This window comes from Jaculus jaculus, chromosome 9, assembly GCF_020740685.1.
Source record: "Jaculus jaculus isolate mJacJac1 chromosome 9, mJacJac1.mat.Y.cur, whole genome shotgun sequence".
NCBI classification, from domain to species: domain Eukaryota; kingdom Metazoa; phylum Chordata; class Mammalia; order Rodentia; family Dipodidae; genus Jaculus; species Jaculus jaculus.
Window position 1 is genome coordinate 136,718,053 of NC_059110.1, and position 21,629 is coordinate 136,739,681.

The 21,629-nt window shown below is 43.3% G+C and overlaps 1 protein-coding gene across 3 annotated transcripts in view; it reads left to right on the plus strand.

Moving 5' to 3' along the window:
- The first annotated feature begins 159 nt into the window (after positions 1-159).
- Ddx42 (DEAD-box helicase 42) overlaps positions 160-21,629 on the plus strand; it is a 46,971-nt gene continuing 25,501 nt past the window's right edge. Inside the window, exons 1-3 of one of the 3 annotated variants that reach the window (XM_045158154.1) lie at positions 160-315; positions 16,302-16,537; positions 19,258-19,408. In XM_045158154.1, the coding sequence (XP_045014089.1) occupies positions 16,317-16,537; positions 19,258-19,408 (372 nt within the window). In that variant the 5' untranslated portion in view covers positions 160-315; positions 16,302-16,316. Of the gene's footprint in view, positions 343-493; positions 963-16,301; positions 16,538-19,257; positions 19,409-21,629 lie in introns of those variants that run through there. The other 2 variants (XM_045158153.1, XM_045158152.1) reach the window with 2 other exon arrangements.

The window sequence follows — 21,629 nt, forward strand, 5'->3', positions numbered from 1 at the left end:
GTGAGGCAGGTCTGCGCCTGCGCGTGAGGCGTGGGGGCGTGGCACGGCATCAGGACCAGCTCCAGACCTCCCGGAGTCCCCGCCTAGCTGAGACGCCGAGGGCTGCTGGGAAAATTGCGCAACCTCACCCCCCCGCACCTCGTCGGGACCCCCAACCTTCACACGCACAAGCACACGCATACACGCACTGTGGGCCCATAGTACCCTCGCTGATGCTTGATTTCTCTCGTAGACTTCAGTCAGGGTGACGTCATACTGAGCTCGTGCTCCGGAAGCTAAAGGTGGCCTTGCCCTAATGGGATCGTGTGGTCCGAGGTACGAGCACCAAAGTTACCTCCGATCGTAAGTGTGGTTAGGCCAACCCCTTTTATCTTGGGTTTCGTTTATCTATTTTAAAATATTTTATTTATTTCTGTTGTTGTTTTCTCGAGGTAGGGGCTCGCTCTAGTCCAGGCTGACTTGGAATTCACCAGGTATTCTCAGGATGGCCTTGAACTGACGCAGATCCTCCTACTTCTGCCTCCCCCACTGCTGGGATTAAAGGTGTGCCCCTCCACACCCGGCTTCCGTTTATTTATTTATTTATTAGGCGGCTCCCTATCACTGTCAGCCTTTCGTCATCCCAGACTCACATTCTACACAAGCTATAAAACACTATTCATCCAGAAGCAGGTTGCTTTCGGGAATGTTAAGAGCGGGCCTAAATGACCCCCCTCGGGAGCCGTAGCCGCAGGCCCCACCCTTCAGTTCGCGCTCTTCCCGCTGCGCATGTCAGGTGTGCGTCCCCTCCCCCAGTCAGCAACGGGCCGTGAGGCGGCGGCGAAGGGGGCGGAGAAGAAGGGACGCTGCTGCTGCTGCTGCTGCCGCTGCTCGACGCGACCCCAGACCGCGTTTATTTCGGGGCCGTGAAGTTCTTTCCGTGCCGAGGCTCGTCGCCGCTGCCTCGACAGCCATAGCAGCAGGTTTGTGTGAAAGGCTCTCCCCCTCCACTCGCGCGGACGCGAGCCCCGGAGGCAGCTGCGGGCCTGGCTCGGGCCGACGAACCGCGGCCTCGCTTAACAAAGAATCGGCGGAGCCCCGGGAGCCGGGCGGCCAGAGGGTCGGGAAGGGACGAGCGTGCGCTGTGAAACCAGGGGAGTCTTGGGAGCGGCCTTGCCCTCCCACGGTCCCGCTTCTCAGAAGCACGGCGTGACGAGGCCCACTCGGCGGCTTTCCGGAGGCGGAGCCTGCTGGGCTCAGGGAAAGGATTTTCAGGGTGGCCCCCCCCACTCCCGCCCCGGTTCTTGAGGCCGAGAGACCTAGTGGGAGGATTTCTGACCCAAATAGGCAGCATTTGGGAGCTGCGGATCCCTAAATAGACGCTCCCAGTAGCAGAAGCTGACAAATTAAAAAATTGTAAGTCAATGATTTTTTTTTTTTTGATCGAACCTTGAGTAGAAGAGTGATTAGCGTACCTTTGTTAAAAATTTTGGCGGCATACACGTGAGGACATTTCTGATGTGAGTAAATGATTTGTGTGGGTTGCAAGCACGGACACACATACACAAACCAGGAAACATAAGATAAAACTATACTAGCCAGAGTTGGGGGGAATTTGTAGCTTTCTTTATCATAGTAGTATTCCTCTCTTGCCCACTCGTCTTTTAGCCTGTCATTCAATTTTCCATGGCTTCCCTGATTATTGTGTTCTGTAATTGATGTTTCCATATCCTACCCTATATATAACTCTTAAAGGATAAGGGGGCTGGAGAGATGTCTTAGTGGTTAAGGCACTTACCTGCGAAGCCAAAGGACCTGGGTTCCATTCCCTAGGACACACATAAGCCAGAAAGTGGCGCATGCATCTGGAGTTAGTTGGCAGTGAGTAGCTGAAGGCCTTGGCACCCCCAAATAAATAAAAATAAAATTCATTTAAAAAAGGACAAGGGCTATGTCTTAATTCACTTAATTTTTTAAGGAGTGTGGCATCTAGGAACTAAACAGTGTGATAAAGAATTTTTTTTTGTCATTCAGAGGTGAACATGTTAATTTTCTGTGCCCAGAAGGGACATTTTACATAGCATCATTATGTGTGATTCATCTAAAAAGTTTTTTTTATTTGTTTTGTTTATTTTCATTTGTTTATTTGACAGCGACAGACAGAGGCAGAGAGAGAGAGAGAATGGTATACCAGGGCCTCCAGCCACTGCCAACCAACTCCAGATGCATGCACCCCCTTGTGCATCTGGCTAACATGGGTCCTGGGGAATCAAGCCTCGAGCCAGGGTCCTTAGGCTTCATAGGCAAGTTCTTTACTGCTAAGCCATCTCTCCAGCTCAAGAAAAAGTGTTTTTTTTGGTTTTTCGAGGTAGGGTCTCATGTTAGTCCAGGCTGACCTGGAGCTCACTCTATAGTCTCAGGGTGGCCTTGAACTCACATTGATCCTCCTACCTCTGCCTCCCCAGTGCTGGGATTAAGGGCATGCGCCACCACGCCCGCCCGGCAAGAAAAGCTTTTATAGCGATGCCTTTGTGTCTGTTCTCTTGCACTGTTTACATATGAGGAGAGAGAAAAAGAGGAAGACAGAAAGTGAGTATAGTAGACACTGGAAACGAACTCCAGATGCATGTGCCACTTTTTTTTTTCCAGTTTTTTGAGGTAGCGTTTCACTCTGAAATCCAGGCTGACCTGGAATTCACTATGTAGTTTCAGGGTGGTCTCAAACTCTAAGTGATCCTTCTACCTCTGCCTTCTGAGTGCTGGGATTAAAGGTGTTCAGCACCACACCTGGCTTTCATGAAACTTTCTAGTGCAGAATATCGTACTATATGTTAGAGCATAATCAGTGCTAGATAAATTAAGCTAGAAAGGAGGATAGGGATGTGTTAGAATTGGCAACAGAGTGGTCATGAAATTCCTTTCAGACAAGCTGATATTTAATCAGGCTGCAAGAAGGTAAGGGAGTGACCCATGGAAAGATAACTTAACAACAGAGGTGACCTGTGAGGAACAGTAGGAAGACCTGTATGTTTGCAGCATTTAGTAATGGGAGGAATGGTAGGGATAAGGTGAGGAAGGCAAAAGAGGTAAGGGGCTGTCAGAACAACGAGGGCCTTATAGGCTGTTAGGAGGATTTTGTCTTCATTTTGCATGATAGGGAAACCATCTGACCAGAGAAGTGATAACATTTCACTTACATTGTAATAATATAGTGTGATTTGTGGAAGAGTACACTTCTGGTTTGTGTTTATAGTTTATAATCATTCCTTAGTTTCATTAAAACTTAACAGGAAAGAGATGCTTCTAAAATAACAGTACTCCAGGGTGTACTCATTTGGTTTCATGGAATAATTTTTTAAATTTTTATTTATTTATTTATTTATTTATTTTTTTGAGGTAGGGTCTCATCTGGCCCAGGCTGACCTGGAATTCACTATGTAGTCACAGGGTGGCCTCAAACTCACAGTGATCCTCCTCTCTTACCTCCCGAGTGCTAGGATTAAAGGTATGCACTACTGTGTTCACCTGTTTTTAGAGTTTTGACCATAGTCAGGTATCTGGGAGATGGTTGACTGTTACCGTAACTCTTAGGAAGCTTACCCCCATTTGACAACTTGTATAGAGTGTTGTATATATATAATATAGTTCTGAGTTGAGATCTGGCTATTATCATTTGCCAATAAAGAAATCATTTCTGGGGTTAGAGAGATGGCTTAGTGGTTAAAACACTTGCCTGCGAAGTTAAGAACACATGTTTGAATCTCCATGTCCCATGTAAGCCACAGTGAGGCAGGCGTGCAATATCGCACATGCACCACAAGGGGGCGCACACTTGTGGAGTTCATTCATAGCTGCTGAAAGGCATTGGCACAACCATTCTCTCTGTCTCTCAAATAAAAAGAAACGATTTCTGGAGAAATGCTGTTAAATGTAATGTCATTCAGCATATATTGAGCACTTTGTATATACTAGGATTAGTTAAATGTGTCTGTATATCTTGGAACTCAGTAGCCCAGACTGGCCTTGGATATGTAGTGATCCTTTCTGCTTCATCCTAAGTACTGGGATTATAGGTGCGAGCCACTGTGTGTTTGTGTGTACTCCACACTTCAGTCCATGAGGAAGGTGGTATTCTCACCATTTTATAGAGAAGCTAAATAACTTCCTTAAGATTCATATTGTTAGTGGCAAAATTTGAGTTTCAATATAGATATTGTAGGACACTATTATTACCACCCCCCCCCCTTTGTGGTTTTTCAAGGTAGGGTCTTGCTCTAGGCCAGGCTGGCCTGGAATTCGCTATGTAGTCTCAGGGTGGCCTTCTACCTCTGCCTTCCCAGTGCTGGGATTAAAGGCTTGTGCCACCATACCTGGCTCTGTTTTTGTTTTTTTGAGATAGGTCTTACTCTAGTCCAGGCTGACCTTGGAACTTACTGAGGCTGGTCTTAAACCCACAGAGATCCTCCTGTTTATTCCTCTCAAGTACAGGGGTCAAAGGCATGTGTTACCACATGTGGCCTATTTTACTATTTTTCTACCAAATCTTAATATTTTAGTGCCTAGAAACAGAGCAAGTAGAACTTCATGTCATCTTGACTTTGAGATAGGGTCTTACTCTAACCCAGGCTAACGTGGAACTCATGGTGAGCCTTGAACTCACAGTGAACCTCCTATCTCAGCTTTCCAGGTGCTGGGATTAAAGGCATGTGCCACCATGCTCAGCTCCATTTTGCCTTTTTCTCTTTAGTCAAGTTGTAGCTCCTATTGTGTATCATACTGAATTGTGAGTGTCTCTGGAAAACGTGAGTTCAGAAGATAAGTCTCAGGCTAGAGAGATGCTTTAGTGGTTAAGGTGCTTGTCCGCAAAGCCTCAGAACCCATGTTTGACTCCCAGGATCCCATGTAAGCCAGATGCACAAGGTGACACATGGCGCTTAAGGTGGCACATGCATCTGGAGTTTTTGTTGTTTCAAGGTAGGGTTTCACGCTGACAGGGAATTCACTATGTAGTCTCAGGATGGCCTCAGACTCATGGTGATCCTCCTACCTCTGCCTCTTGGTTTGCCAATGCTGGCTCTCAATCATGAAACATAAAATGTAGAGTTTGAGAAATAAGAACATAAATAATTATAATTAATTGCCCATTATTTTATGACCAGAGGAGTAGTTTGATGGAAACATGACTGCTTTAGAGAAATCATCTTATGAGTTGAGTTGGTGTTTGAGATGGGATTTGAAGATAGGATCTTGGTAGGTAAATAGATTGAGAGGTTTAATAGGTAGAGACTAGTAAGAACTTTTACCAAAATGCTTGATGTTTTTTGGAAACTGCTTATGGGGAAACCCTTGCACAGTGTGAATGGTAAAATAATTTATTGTCAGAGTGTCTCATTCCAGCCTTATTAACTGGGGAAGGCCAGTAAAATGAAGGGCAGGGAGAGAATCATAAATTTATATTTAGAAGGTATGAAACAAAGATCTGGAAAATGAGGGGTTTTGCTGAGAATTTCTCTTCCTTTGATGGGTCTTACTATTGATCCAGAGGCAGTGAATATGGGTGTGCCAGAGTCTCTTGCTGCTGCAAAGAAACTCCACATGCATGTGGCACTTTGTGTGTCTGACTTTATGTGGGTACTGGGGAATTGAACCTGGGCCAGCAGGCTTTGCAGGCAAGCACCTTTCACTCTGTTGAGCCGTCTCCCCAGCCTCTGATGTGACTTTTTTTTTTCCTTTCCTTTTTGAGGTAGCCTCTGGCTGTAGCCCAGGCTGACTTTGAACTCACAGTGATTCTACCTCTGCGTCCCTCTGGAATTAAAGACAAAGACGTGCACCATCACACCCAGCTGATGTGACTTTTCTTAGTTCTAGATTACTATCACATAAAATGCTATTCTGCTAAAGGAAGTAGGAATTCATTTTTTCTTATTTCTTGTCTGGTTTCATTTTATATGTTATTATGTAGAATCACTTCTTTACATTATGAGTATTTTTTTTTTTTTAAAGACATGCGCCGCCACCATGCCCGGCTTGCATTCCTATTCTTTTTTTTTTTTTTTTTTTTTTTTTATTTGAGAGTGACAGACATAGAGAGAAAGACAGCTAGAGGGAGAGAGAGAGAATGGGCGCGCCAGGGCTTCCAGCCTCTGCAAACGAACTCCAGATGCGTGTGCCCCCTTGTGCATCTGGCTAACGTGGGACCTGGGGAACCGAGCCTCGAACCGGGGTCCTTAGGCTTCACAGGCTAGCGCTTAACCGCTAAGCCATCTCTCCAGCCCATGAGTATTTCTTGTAGATGTAACTTCCAGGTGTATCTCACATGACTTATAAAACAGATATCCTTGGAACAGTAGAGTTGTAGAAATTTTTGCCTGTTAAATGTGAAGTGGCATTCACCTTAGAGGGGCATTGTCTGACTTCTGTCTATATGTGTGGGGTACACTAAGGCCTCTTGCTGCTGCAAACAGGGTACCAGATGCTTGTGCCACTTTTTTGCAGGTGGAGAGGGAGAGGCAGCCTTACATGGGTGACTGGAGAATTGAATGCAGACCAGCAGGCTTTGCAAGCACTCACCTTTAACAACTGAGCCATCTACCTAGTCCTCTAACAGCTTACCTGATTCCATGTTTGTTTTTAATCTGACAGCACAATTTCCAGTGGAAGTGAAATAAGTGTGGTTTTGGGGTTTGGTTTTTTTTTCCCCCTTTCATAGGCCCCACTTACTCCCCAAGGACTGGAGCTGTGTTGGTTCCATTACTGTATCCTCCGAGCCCAGAAAAGTTGGTTGACTCAAAATAAGCATTCAGTATATTTTGATTTAGTAGTCACTCTAGTAGTGATGTAGAGGCTGGATAACCATCAGGCTCGTTAGAAAGTTGTTGCAATAGTAAAGAGGAAAGAAGGATATATATGCATGAGAAGGATCCTCCTAGCAGTAGCAGTATAGGTCAGTATGAAACAGTGGATGTTATATTTTACAAGATCAAGTTGGGTGTTTGCTTTAAGCACATGTTCACGAAAATGTGTCTGGTTCTATTATATATAGGTAATTATTTTAAAATTAGGTGCTTTAAAAATATTTTTTAAATTTATTTATTTACAAGCAGAGAGAGAGAAGACAGACAGACAGAATAGGCATGCCAGAGCCTCCAGCTGCTACAAACAAATTCTAGGTCCATGTTATTTTGTGCATTTGGCTTTACATGGTTACTAGGGAATCAGTTGGGTTGTTAGGTTTTGCAGGCAACGAACTTAACCAATAAACCATCTCTTCAGCCCCCTAATTAGATGGTTTTGAGGTAGGGTCTTGCTCTAGCACAGGCTCACCTGGAATTTACTATGCAGTTTCAGGGTGGCCTTGAACTCACAGCAATCCTCCTATCTCTGCCTCCCAAGTGTTGGGGTTGAATTTCACATGTGTTTAGTATATGTGTGCGTGAAGGCCAGAGATTGATCTCAGATCTTCAATTACTTTTCAGTTTGTTTTATTTTTTTTTTTTAAATATTTTTTGTTTATTTATTTGATGGTGACAGAGAGAGAAAGAGGCAGATAGGGAGAGAAGAGAGAGAATGAGAGCGCCAGGGCCTCTAGCCACTGCAAATGAACTCCAGACACGTGCGCCCCCTTGTGCATCTGGCTAACGTGGGTCCTGGGGAATCGAGCCTCGAACCGGGATCCTTAGGCTTCACAGGCAAGTGCTTAACCACTAAGCCATCTCTCCAGCCCTTTTCAGTTTATTTTTGAGACAGGGTCTCTAACTGAATGCAGAGCTCACCAGTTTGGTTACACTAGTCAGCAAGTCCTTGAAATCCCATCTCTGCCTTCCCAGCACTGGGGTTATGGCATGTGCTACTATGTCCAGGATTTTTTTTTTTTCTGGTTGATTGGTTGGATTCTGAGGTAGGGTCTCATTGTAGCCCAGGCTGACCTGGAATGCACTATGTAGTTTCAGGGTGGTCTCAAACTCATAGCAATCCTCCTACCTCTGCCCCCTGAGTGCTGGGATTAAAAGTGTGGGTCACCATGTTTGGGTACATTATGTTGAACTCCTTGTCCTTCTGCCTTCACCTCCAGGGTGGGGGGTTATGTGTGTGTGTGTGTGTGTGGGGTGACATATGAGTGTGTGTGTGTAGAAGCACCACTTCTTAAGTGCTTGTGGAGAGGCCGAAGGAAAACGTCAGGTGTCTTCCTCTACCACTCTTCTGCTTTAGTTCCTTGAGATGGGGTCTCTCTCTGAACCTGGAGCTGCCCTTTTTGGTCAGACTGGCTCATCAGCAAGCCTCATTAATTCTTTGTCCATGCTACCTCAGCACTGGGGCTAAAAATGTTTTGGGCCACACCTGGCTTTAATGTGGGTGCTGGTGATCAAACTCAGATCCTCATGCATGCATAGCAGGATCTTAACTTGCTGAGCCATTTCCCCAACCCCTGTTTGTTTTGTTTTAAACAGTAGGGGTCCTAGCTGGGCTTGGTGGCGCACGCCTTTAATCCCAGCACTTGGGAGGCAGAGGTAGGAGGATCGCCATGAGTTCAAGGCAACCCTGAGACTACAGAGTTAATTCCAGGTCAGCCTGGGCCAGAGTGAGACCCTACCTCCAAAAAACAAACAAACAAACAAACAAAAAAAAACAGTAGGGATCCGAAGGGTATGAGATTGTATTTCATTTTGCTTTTGGTTTTTTTTGTTGTTGTTGTTGTTTTTTCTGGTTGATTGGTTGGATTTTGAGGTAGGGTCTCACCGTAGCCCAGGCTGACCTGGAATTCACTGTGTAGTCTCAGGCTGGTCTAAAACTCATAGCAGTGCTCCTATCTTGGAAATTCCAAGCTTTGAGATTAAAGGCGTGACTGTTTTGATTTTTTTTTTTTTTTTGAGTCAGTGTCTCAGTCTAGCCTGGAAGTCATTTTTCATCTCAGGCTGGCCTCACTGTGATCTTCTACCTCAGCCTCCTGAGGGTTGGGATTAAAGGTGAAAGCCACCATGCTTGGCTTTGCATTATTAGTAATGTAGGCTTTTGAGGGTTTTTGTTGTTGTTCTGTTTATTTTGAGAAAGTATCTTGCTGTATAACCTAAGCTGGTTTTACACTACAGATCTGTTGATTCAACTTCCTCAGTTCTGGGATTATAGGTGTGCATCACCATGCCTGACTTCATCCACATCTTTTCATGTGACTTTACTGGCTATTTGTATGTCTTTTGGGGGGGAGGGTTCGAGGTAGGGTCTCACTCTAGCTCAGGCTGACCTAGAATTCACTATGTAGTCTCAGGGTGGCCTCGAACTCACGACAATCCACTTACCTCTGCCTCCCAAATGCTGGGATTAAAGGCTTGCGCCACCACACTGGGCTCCTCTGCCCTTTTTTAAAAAACTGGATTTGATGTTGGATTTTTTGTTTTTAATGAAATGTGGTCAGTTTACCTGGGTTTAGGAAACCATGTGTTTTTATCTTCTTATTGCTAGGACAAAATACCTGACAGAGGTAAGAGGTAAGAGAGGAAGGGTTTATTTAAAGTTCCAGGTTACCTTCCATCATGGTGGGAAAGGCATAGCTGCTGATGCTTGAAACAGAGCTGCTTGCATTGAATCTGCATTTAGGAATGGAGCCGGTGCTAGTGCCAGCATGCGCTTGCATGCGCTCTCTTTCTCAAAAACCTTTATTTTTATCTCTTCCAAAAATATTTTTTTTCCTTTTTTTATTTTATTTTATTTTTTTTAATTTTTATTAACATTTTCCATGATTATAAAATATATCCCATGATAATTCCCTCCCTCCCCACCCCCACACTTTCCCATCAAAAATATTTATTTATTGGGCTGGAGAGATGGCTTAGTGGCTAAGTCACTTGTGAAGCCTAAGGACCCAGGTTTGATTCTCCAAGTCCCACATAAGCCAGATGCACAAGGTGGTGCATATGTCTGGAGTTTGTTTGCAGTGGCTAGAGGCCCTGAGTCACCCATTCTCTCTCTCTCCCTCTAATTAATAAATTTTAAAATATGTCTATTTATCTGAGAGACAGAAAATGGGTGCCCCAGGACCTCAAGCCACTGCAAAGGAACTCCACCTTGTGCGTCTGGTTGTATGTGGGTACTGGGGAATGGAACTTGGATCCTTTGGCTTTGCCAGCGAGCGCCTTAACTGCTAAACCATTTCTCCAGCCCTAAATTTTTTTATTTGCATGAGAGAAGAGAAGCAGAGAGAATGGGTGTACCAGGGTCCCCAGCCACTGCAAATGAACTCCAAAGGCATGTGCCACTTTATGCATCTAGCTTTAAGTGGGTACTGGGGAAATGAACCTAGTTTGTTAGGTTTTGCAGGCAAATGCCTCAACTGCTGAGCCATCTCTCCAGCTCCCAGTTCTTTTTGTACAGTCTAGGATTCTGGCCCAGGATCCTAGACTGTACACAATTTTGGTGAACCTTCCCACTTCAGTTACCTAGCCAAGATAAAGACATCCCTTACTGGCAGACCCAAAGGCTAACCTGATAATCTCTCAGGTGATAAACCATACCATATGTCCTGAATGTTTTCATTTTCATCTTTTCTGTTATCGGTCTGAGAAATGTTTATGGAGGTAGAGGTGAGGTTTTAGAGTTATTTGATATTAGTTGCCAGTTTGTTATGAATAATGGTGTAATAGGCATATTATTACAAACTAAAGTTTTGTATGTATACCAAAAAAGGAGTTTTGGACAGACCTGCAAATAGCAGAACTGTAGCTATTTTTTGTTGTTGTTTTTGAGGTAGGGTTTTACTCTAGCTCAGGTTGACCTGGAATTCACTATGTAGTCTCGGGCTGGCCTCAAACTCACAGCGATCCTCCTACCTCTGCCTCCTGAGTGCTGGGATTAAGATGTGTGCCACCACGCCTGGCTCAGCTAGTTTTTTTTTTTTTTTAAAGCTCTCTTGTTTTTATTTAAATATATTTTATTTATTTATTTACTTGAGAGAGAAAAAGAGGTAGAGAGAGAATGGGCGCACCAGGGCCTCTGGCCACTGCAAACAAACTCCAGAATGCCCATTCTCTCCCCTCCTCATTCATAAGTGCAATTAAATAAATAAAAAATTTAAAAATATATAATTTCATTTTAATAGACTAAGTATAGGAGTTTTCCATCTTTTTTTTTTATTTTAGAGAGCGAATTGGCGTGCCAGGGCTTCTGCCACCTCAGTTGAACTCCAGGTGCTTGTACCACCTAGTGGGCATGTACAATCTTATGCTTGCCTTACCTTTTGTAGGTCTGGAGAGTTGAATATGGATCCTTAGGCTTCTCAAGCAACCACCTTAACCACTAAGCCATCTCTCCATCTCTCTTGTTCTTTTTTTTAAAGCTCTATTTATTAGAAGGAGAGAGGCAGATAGTGAGAGAATGGGTGTGCCAAGGCCTCCACCTGCTGTAAATTAACTCCACATGCATGCACCACTATGCATCTGGCTTTACATGAGTACTTGGGAATTGAACTTGGGTAGTTAGGCTTTGCAGGCAAGCGCCTTAACTATTGAGACATCTCTCCAGTCCCAGAAGTTGAATTTCTTTAGAAAAATTTATTTAGCCGGGCATGGTGGTGCACGCCTTTAATTCCAGTGCTCGGGAGGCAGTGGTAGGAGGATCACCATGAGTTTGAGGCCACCTTGAGACTTAGTAGTGATTTCTAGGTCAGCCTGGGCCAGAGTGAGACCCTATGTTGAAAAGCCAAGAAAAAAGGAATAAATAAATAAATTGTGGGGAGGGTATGGGCTTGCCAGGGCCTCAAGCCACTGCAAATGAACTCCACACACTTGTGCCACCTTGTACATCTGGCTTTATGAGGGTACTGGGAATCAAACCTGTGTCTATCGGCTTTGTCTGCAAGCATCTTTAACCACTAAGCCATCTACAGCCTGCAGAACTTGAATTTTTTTTTTTTTTTTTTTTTTTTTTTTTGGTTTCTCGAGGTAGGGTCAGGGTCTCACTCTAGTCCAGGCTGACCTGGAACTCACTATGTAGTCTGAGGGTGGCCTTGAACTCATGGCAATCCTCCTACCTCTTTCCTCCCAAATGCTGGGATTAAAGGCACGCGCCATCACACCTGGCTCAAAACTTGAATTTTTAAACACGTATTTATTTATTTTGTTCATGTATGGAAAGGGGCAGCAGGGCTTCTTGCCATTGTAAATGAGTAACAGGTCCCTACACTATTTTTGTTTTTTTTTTTTTTGCATTCAGCTTAAATGGGTGGTTTGTGAATTAAACTTGGGCCAGCAGGCTTTGCAGCAAGTACCTTTAACCAGTGAACCATCTTCTTAGCCCCAGAAGTTGAATTTTTATTCGTTCTATTTAAAAAAAAGTTAAAAAACATGTTTGTTTATTTGAGACAGGCAGAGGGAGAGGGAGAGATTGGGCACGCCAGGGTGTCTAGCCACTGCAAACGAACTCCAGATGCATGCACCCCTTTGTGCATCTGGCTTATATAGGTCCTGGAGAATCAAACTGGGATCCTTTGGCTTTCCAGGCAAATGTCTTAACTGCTAAGCCATCTCTCCAGCCCAGAAGTTGAATTTTTAAAACTTAAATATGTGGCTTGCTTCTTTTACAATAATAACTTAGTAAGACTAAGTCATAACTATCATCTTTTCCTTCCCACTAGTCTGGGGAAGAGTTATTTACTCTTGTTAAAAGTTTATGATTTTCCGGTCTGGAGAGATGGCTTAACAGTTAAGGCATTTGCCTGTAAAGCCTAAGGACTCAGGTTCAAATCCTAGTACTCATGTAAGCCAGCTGCACAAGGTGGCTAACCAGTGGCTGGAGGCCCTGGTGTGCCTATTCCCTCCCTCTCTCTCTCTCTCTCTCTCTCTCTTAAGAAAAAAATAATAGTTTTCTTAAAAAGCTTACCACTTTCAACCAGACATGGTGGCAAATACCTTTATCCCAGCACTCAGACTGTACCTTGGAAAACCACACACACAAAAGTTTGTGTCTTTTTAGGCCTACAAGGTAATCTTTGCATCTGATTTTCACCTTATCCCTTACCAGTCTCTCTTCAACCTTGCCCATTTTTTTTTTTTAACTTACTTATTTGACAAAGAGGGAGAGAGATTGGGCACGCCATGGCCGTCAGCCACTGTAAACGAACTCCAGATGCGTGTGCCAACTTGTGCATCTAGCTAACATTGGTCCTGGGGATTGAACCTGGGTTCTTAGACTTTACAGGCAAATGCCTTAACTGCTAAGCCATCCCTCCAGTCCAACCTTGCCCTTACTGTTGCAGCTGTTTTCTTGTTGCTGGGACAAACATCCCACCAGAAGCAGCTTATAGGAGGAAAGCATTTATTTTATTTTAGGCTTGCCAGACGCTAGCTCACATACATCCATAGCAGAGTGACACAGCCAACAGGCAATAAACTCAAACAGGCTCTTTTACACACCATAGTGATCGATGAAATGATCCACTTCCTCCCCCCTCCCTCTGCCCCCATGACAGCTCTTCCAAGCCAGCTGCTGGAGACTTAGGTTGCAAGCTTAATCGAAAATATTTCTGGCTATGGAGGACATACATTGGCTTCCAAACCACCATGCTCTACTTTCTTCTTTTTAAATTTGCTTTCACTATTGACTCTGATGTATGTAGCAGAGGAAGTTCTTACCAGTTTTTGACATTGGATATTTCCTTCTGCCTGTAAAACTTCCCTCTGGTCTTTTGTGTTACTCTGTGTTCTTCATTCCTCTGGATTCCATGTAAGCTTCCCCTGTCTATTACTAAATATTGATATATCTTAATAGTTATTTTGCCTCTTCTCACTTCTCTAGATGCTTGTACCACTTTGTGCATCTGGCTTTGCATGGTTACCAACCTCCAGGCTGGCATGCTTTTGCAAGCAAGCACCTTTAACCACTGAGCCATATCTCCAAGCCCCAGATTATAATTTTTAATTTGGGGGTATTTTCTGCCCCCCTTCCTTCTAATCATTTCTCCTTAGTGAGGCAGGGTCTTGTTATGTAGCTGGGGCTAACTTAATATAGGCTCTACTTAAGACTGACTTCTGTCTCCCAATTCTCTGCCTCAGCTTCCTCAGTGCTGGGATTATAATCTGGTTTTGATTTTTTTTTTTTTTTTGGTTTAGATGTTTTTTTAAGATTTGTTTAATTAGTTTTCTATTCAGCAAATACAGGCAGTTGGTACCATTATTAGTGGTTTTGATTTTTGAGGGCTTTTTTTGTTTTGTTTTTCAAGGTAGGGTCTCACTTTAATCCATGCTGACCTGAACTTCACTATGTAGTCTCAGGGTTGCCTTGAATTTACAGCAATCCTTCTACCTCTGCCTCCATGTACTGGGATTAAAGGCATGCATCACCACACCTGGCTTTTATTAAATTGTATTTTATTTGCGAGGGAAAGGCAGATAGAGAGAATGGGTGCACCTGCGCCTTCAGCCACTACAGACAAGCTCCAGACTCTGTACGTCCAGGTACATGTCTCACATTGTGTATCTGGCTGTATGTGGGCACTGGGGATCGCACAAACCAACCTGCTCCAAAAGATGTTTTATAACATTTTATTTGAGATAAAGAGGCAGAAAGGAGGAGAGAGAATGGGCAAGCTAGGGCCTCTATCCACTGCATTTGAACTCCAGATGTACCTTGTGCGTCTGGCTTACATGGGTACTGGGGAATTGTACCTGGGTCCATAGGCTTTGCAGGTAAGCGCCTTAACGGCTAAGCCATCCCTCCAGCCTTCAAGAGATTTTTTAAATGTATATTTTATTTATCGGGCTGGAGGGATGGCTTAGCGGTTAAGGCACTTGCTTGCAAAGCCAAAGGACCCAGGTTCAGTTCCCTGGGACCCAACTTAACCAAAGTGCACAATGGGATATAAGCATCTGGAGTTGCCTTTACAGCAGCTGTAGACCCTTACAACCCCATTCTCTCAAGTTTTATTATTTATTGGAGAGAGGAAGAGGCAGATACAGAGCAGGCCATGCTAGGGCCTCCAGCCACTGCAAACAAACTCCAGATGCTTGTGCTACTTTATATTTACATGGGTACTGAGGAATTGAACCTGGATCCTTAGGCTTGCAGACAAGCACCTTAACCACTAAGCCATCTCTTTAGGTCCCTTGAGATTTTTTTTTTTTTATCATATACGATATAAATACTTGAGAATGAAGATTAAAGGGTTCGTCTCACAATTCTTAGCTCATATTAGAGTCCTCCAATTTTTTTAAAAATATTTTTTGTTCATTTTTTATTTATTTATTTGAGAGCAACAGACACAGAGAGAAAGACAGAAAGAGGGAGAGGGAGAGAATGGGCACGCCAGGGCCTCCAGCCACTGCAAATGAACTCCAGATGCGTGTGCCCCCTTGTGCATCTGGCTAACGTGGGACCTGGGGAACTGAGCCTCAAACCAGGGTCCTTAGGCTTCACAGGCGAGCGTTTAACCGCTAAGCCATCTCTCCAGCCCAGAGTCCTCCAATTTTTAATTTTCGTTTTGTTTTTCAAGACTGGGTCTCCTTGTGTAGCCCAGGCTGACCTGGAACTCACTATGTAGACCCAGGCTGGCCTTGAACCTGCAGCGATCATCCTGTCTCTGCCTCCTAAGTGTTGGTATTAAAGACATGCACCACCATGCCCAGCCAAATATTTCTTATTACTATTTTTGGTAACTGAATAAGATGTTAATTAGCAACCAAATCCTTTTGAAGGACTTGATGCTTGGTGCTTATGCTTTGAGAGCCCAATAAAATAAAGAAGAATTTCTTCAATATCTTGGGGAAAAAAAATAACACTTTGTTGAGGTTTTTGGTTGTATCTGAAGGCTGATGATACCGTTTTATTTATTTTTTTTACTTTGGCTCTGGGGTTTGAACCCAGGCCCTCATTCATGCTAAGCAAGTGTGTAATGCTAAGAAATACCCTCAGATGTTTAAAATAAATTTGTGGGTAGAGACTGAAAGTGGCACATTAAGGGCTGGAGAGATGGCTCAGCTGTTAATGTTTGCTTGTAGGGTCTCATGGCCTAGGTTTGATTTCCTCAGTATGCACATAAAGCCAGATGCACATACATAGTGGTTTGTGTATCTGGAGTTCAGTTGCTGTGGCAGGAGGCTCTGGCATATTCATTTCACTCACTATCTGCTTACAAATAAAATTTTAAATTATTGTTTTAAAAAGTTACATATAAAGAGGGTATGGTGGCACATGTCTTTAATCCCAGCACTCTTGAATTTGAGGTCAGCCTGGGGTACAGTGAGATCCTACTTTGAAAAACAAAATAATAAAAAGTGATATATAAGTCATTGAGGTTGCTTATAAAATCATGTTGATATTTTGCATCCTGTTCCTAACAGATCAGTATTGTCATCATGAACTGGAATAAAGGTGGCCCTGGCACTAAGCGGGGATTTGGCTTTGGAGGTTTTGCCATCAGTGCTGGGAAAAAGGAAGAACCCAAACTCCCACAGCAGTCCCATAGTGCCTTTGGGGCAACCAGCTCTTCTTCTGGATTCGGAAAGTCAGCTCCACCACAGCTTCCTTCTTTCTACAAAATTGGATCTAAACGGGCCAACTTTGATGAAGAGAATGCGTAAGTGATAATTTATTATGATTTATCTTTCAGTTATTCTACCAGCAGAAATGGAGGCAAATAATCTTTTTTTGTAAAATTATTTTTTATTAACAACTTCCATGATTGTAAACAATATCCCATGGTAAGCCGGGCGTGGTGGTGCACGCCTTTAATCCCAGCACTCGGGAGGCAGAGGTAGGAGGATTGCCATGAGTTCAAGGCCACCCTGAGATGACAGAGTTAATTCCAGGTCAGCCTGCATCAGAGTGAGACCCTACCTTGAAAAACCAAAAAAAAAAAAAAAAAAAAAAAAAGGTTGCAATATCCCATGGTAATGCTCTCCCTCTCCCCACTTTCCCCTTTGAAACTCCACTCTCCATCATATCCCCTCCCCCTCTCAATCAGTCTTTTATATTTATTTTTTTGTTCATTTATTTATTTGAGAACAATAGACGGGGGGGGGGGGGAAGAATGGCTCACCAGGGCCCCCAGGCACTGCAAATGAACTCCAGACGCGTGTGCCCCCTTGTGCATCTGGCTAAGGTGGGCCCTGGGGAAACAAGCCTCGAACTGGAGTCCTTAGGATTCACAGGCAAGTGCTTAACCGCTAAGCCATCTCTCCAGCCCTCTCTTTTATTTTGATGTCATCATCTTTTCCTCCTATTATGATGGTCTTGTGTAGGTAGTGTCAGGCACTGTGAGGTCATGGATATCCAGGCCATTTTGTGTCTGGAGGAGCACTTTATAAGGAGTCCTACCCTTACTTTGACTCTTACATTCTTTTTTTTTTTTTTTAAATTTTTATTTATTTCTTTATTTATTTATTTGAGAGCGACAGACACAGAGAGAAAGACAGATAGAGAGAGAGAGAGAGAATGGGCACGCCAGGGCTTCCAGCCTCTGCAAACGAATTCCAGACGCGTGCGCCCCCTTGTGCATCTGGTTAACGTGGGACCTGGGGAACAGAGCCTCGAACCGGGGTCCTTAGGCTTCACAGGCAAGTGTTGAACCGCTAAGCCATCTCTCCAGCCCGAGTCTTACATTCTTTACGCCACCTCTTCCTGAATGGATTCTTGAGTCTTGGAAGGTGTGATAGAGATGTTACAGTACTGAGCACTCCTGTCACTTCTTCCCAGCACCATGATGCCTTCTGAGTCATCCTAAGGTCATTGCCATCTGAAAAGAGAAGCTTCTCAACCAAAAATGAGAGTAACATTAATATATAGGTATGAACAATAAGAGAAGTGCATAGTATATACATTTAGCCAGACAGCAGTAGACGTGACACCCTTAGGGCTAATGACTACCCCTGTTGTAGGTTTTCAGTATCAGGGATGTATTCCTTCCCATGGAGCGGGCCTCCAGTCCAATTAGAGGGTGGTTGGTTTCCCCCATAATGGATGTGCTACTATTGTATCTGTTGGCTCATTTGGCCTGGCTGGCTGGCCAAATAGAAGGCTTGTTGAGTATCTTCCCTGGTGAATTCTCTCTCTCGTTGAACTGTATGCAGCATGGCTTTTTCACAGCTTTCTGTCAGCTTGTCTACATAGAAGAGGTTTTCAGCTCAGCTCCATCAGGGTTTCACAGTGACCTTTCAGCCCAAATATGTGGAGTCTTCAGCAATAGAGCCTTACCATCTATCTATTCCTGGTGAGAAACCAAGGGCCTCAGCAAAGGCCTGTAATGTTTTGGGGGCATCTGGGACCTCCCTGGCCAACAACTCACTGGAAGGTATCGCATCCCTGGCACTGAAAATTTTCTAGTAACAATCTATGGCTCTTGAGTGTTCCATTGTCCCAAAAAGTAGGTTTCTATATGACTTATTTATATCCTCTTAGATTTTGATTAGCCCTCCTTCAACCTTTTCTTTACTCAGTCCTGACATCAATTAGGCCTTTGAAACCCCATGAGTCTGTTCTACTTACATATACAATACTATCCTATTAAGTCCTCCCCTCCATCCCATTCTATTCCCTTTATATCTCCTTTCTAGCTAAAAATAAATAGTTTTGAAAAATCTCCTTAGGTTTCTTTTTTTCTTCTTGCTTCCAGGTAGGGTCTCTGTAGTCCAGATTTACCTGGAACTCACTCTGTAATCCCAGGCCGGCCTCAAACTCACAGCAGTCCTCCTACATCTGCCTCCCCAGTGCTGGCATTAAAGAAATAAGTGACCACTCCTGGCTCTAAGTTTACATATTTTTTTTCTTTGTTGTTTAATATTCTTTAAATTTTATTTACTTATTTGAGAGAGAGAGGAGAGAAACAAAGAGGGAGAAAGAGATTGGGTATGCCAGGGCTTCCAGCCACTGCAAAAGAACTACAGAAGCACATACTACCTTGGGTCCTTTGGCTTTGTAGGCAAGCGCCTTAACTGCTAAGCCTTCTAAGTTTGCTTATTTTTAATAAATATAATCCTTGTGTACTTACACCTTTATTAATTCAATGATGTTTTCTTCCTGGCTACCATTCTAACGAGCAGTTGTACAATGAATGTATGATTGCAGTATTTGTGACCATTAAAGCACAAATAGCACAAATACTATTGAAGAGTTTTGATGTAATTCATGTGGGTTTTGCTGGTTTGGTTTTGCCTGGCTGGTGTTGAACTCATAATCCTGCCTCATCCTCCTAGGTGCTGGGGTTACAGGTAGGCACCGCCATACTCAGATGAGACCTCTTAATAATACGGTGTACAATAAAGGCTTCACTGTTTCTTGACTCTGCATTTTCATTTTTAGTTATTTTGAAGATGAAGAAGAAGACTCCAGCAATGTTGATTTACCTTATATTCCTGCTGAAAACTCGCCTACCCGCCAGCAATTTCATTCTAAGCCAACAGATTCTGACAGTGATGATGATCCCTTGGAGGCATTCATGGCTGAAGTGGAGGCATGTATCAGCTCTTTGTATCATTAAAGTCTTTAGCAGTTTGAAATAATTAGTAGGTGTTCAGACTTTTCTGGTTTTGATTTATTTCTCTTTTTAGAATTTTGCCTTCTTGTTCTTTTTCCTGTAATATTTATTTATTTAGTATTAAATTTATTCATTTGAGTTAGAGAACGATACTGAGGAATTGAACCTGAGCTGTTAGGCTTTGCAAGCAAGTGGCTTTAACTGATGAACCATCCTCCCCAGCCCCTGTAATGTTTTTAAATATATTTTATTTATTTATTTATTTGAAACGGCAGGGGAGAATGGGTATTCCAGGGCCTCCAGCCACTGCAAATGAACTCCAGATGCATGTGCCCCCGGCTTACGTGGGTTCTGGAGAGTCGAACTATGATCCTTTGGCTTTGCAGGCAAACGCCTTAACTGCTAAGTAACTCTCCAGCCTTCCTTTAGCATTTTTAAATGTTTAGTGGCTAGAATGGTGATCTATAACACTTGAACATAGTTTCTCAAGGTTAGTGTGTATATTTGCAAAGTGTGTTTGCATGCCATGGCACATGTGTAATGGTAGAGAACAACCTCAGGTTTTGGTTCTTGACTTCCACCTTGCTGGAGGCAGGATTTCTTGTTTCCTAAGTGGCCCACAATCCTCTAGGGATTTCTCTGTCTCTGTTTCCCATCTTACCATATGAGCACTGGGTTGCATTATCATGTTCAGCTTTACGTGGATACTGGTGATCTGAACTCAGGTCATCATGCTTGCTTGGTAAGTGCTTTATCCACTGAGCCATCTCCCCAGTCCATCTTAGTATATTGCTATATCTTATTAATCTAGCATTTATTAGGGACATATATACTTATGTAAGTTCAAGGAACTTAGTAAATTATAAATTCTGTATTCTGTAGTTTTGTTGTTCTCTATATGTGTATATGTATATATTATGGAAAATGTCAAACACATACAGATACAGAAAAGAATAAAACAAAACTACTTTATTAATCAAACTGTGCCATTCTGACCAAATACCTGAAAAAAAAAAAAAAAAAAAAAAAACAAGTTGAAGAAGGGAAGGTTGATTTTGGCTCACATTTGTTAAAATAAACATATGCATACATATATACATGCATATATACATACATACATATATATATATATTTGCAAGCAGAGAGAGATAGAAGAGAGACAGAGAAAATGGGCACATCAAAATGAAAGACCAGGCTTGGGTCCATGAGTTTGAAATGCATTCCCCAATACATATCCCCAAAAACGCCAAAGCCCCCATATAACAGTTCCTGTTACTATTGTTATTCCATAGTGTGGCAAAAAGGTCCAGATGGATTAAGGGATGGGCCTTAGTTTCCACAGCTAACAAGGAACAGAGTAAGCCGGATGTGGCAGCACCTGCCTTTAGTCCCAATACTTGGGAGGCAGAGGTAGAAGGATTGCCATGAGTTCGAGGCCACCCTGAGACTACATAGTGAATTCCAGGTCAGGGGGGCAAAAAAAGGAATAAAGCAAAAGCTTAAGCTCAGGCATAGCCACTGTTCTCCTGGCCTATCAGGCCAGGCCTGGATGCAGCTAACTGGTCACTGAGGACAGATCATGTGTGGCAAACATCTTCAGCCCCTGTTACAGAGGAAAAGGAAAGAAGGCCAAAGCCTCCTGAAAAGAGTCAGTTTTTTGCCTAAATACCTTGCTATTCTGGAAGATTTTTTTTCACTTTTTATTTTTGATTATTTTATATATCCCATATATAACAGGTTATACTCTTTTATCCCCTCGCTGTAACCACTAAGCCATCTCTCCAGCCCATCCTCTGAAGTTTCTCCTGGGCCTGGCAGTTCTGGTAGAGGTGACACATCTCCTGGTAGACAGTCATCTATCTTCTTATCTATGGATCTTGGGTTTTCTCCATTTCTTCTGCCATCTGTAGATTCTGTAACCAAGAACGAGGGGGGCTAAGGGGGGTATACAAAGTTATTTAAGAGATTTTTTTGTTTTGTTTTGGTGTAAAAGTCCACTCTTCTTCTGGAGGATTTTAACTTTTCCAATGTAAAACAAATTTTGTCAGACATGGTGCTGCATGCCTTTACCCAGCACTGGGGAGGCAGAGATAGGATCGCCAGTAGTTCAAGGCCACACTGAGACTACCAAGTGAATTCCAGGATAGCCTGGGCTAGAGGGAGACCCTACCTCAAAAAATAAATAACCAAAACCCTC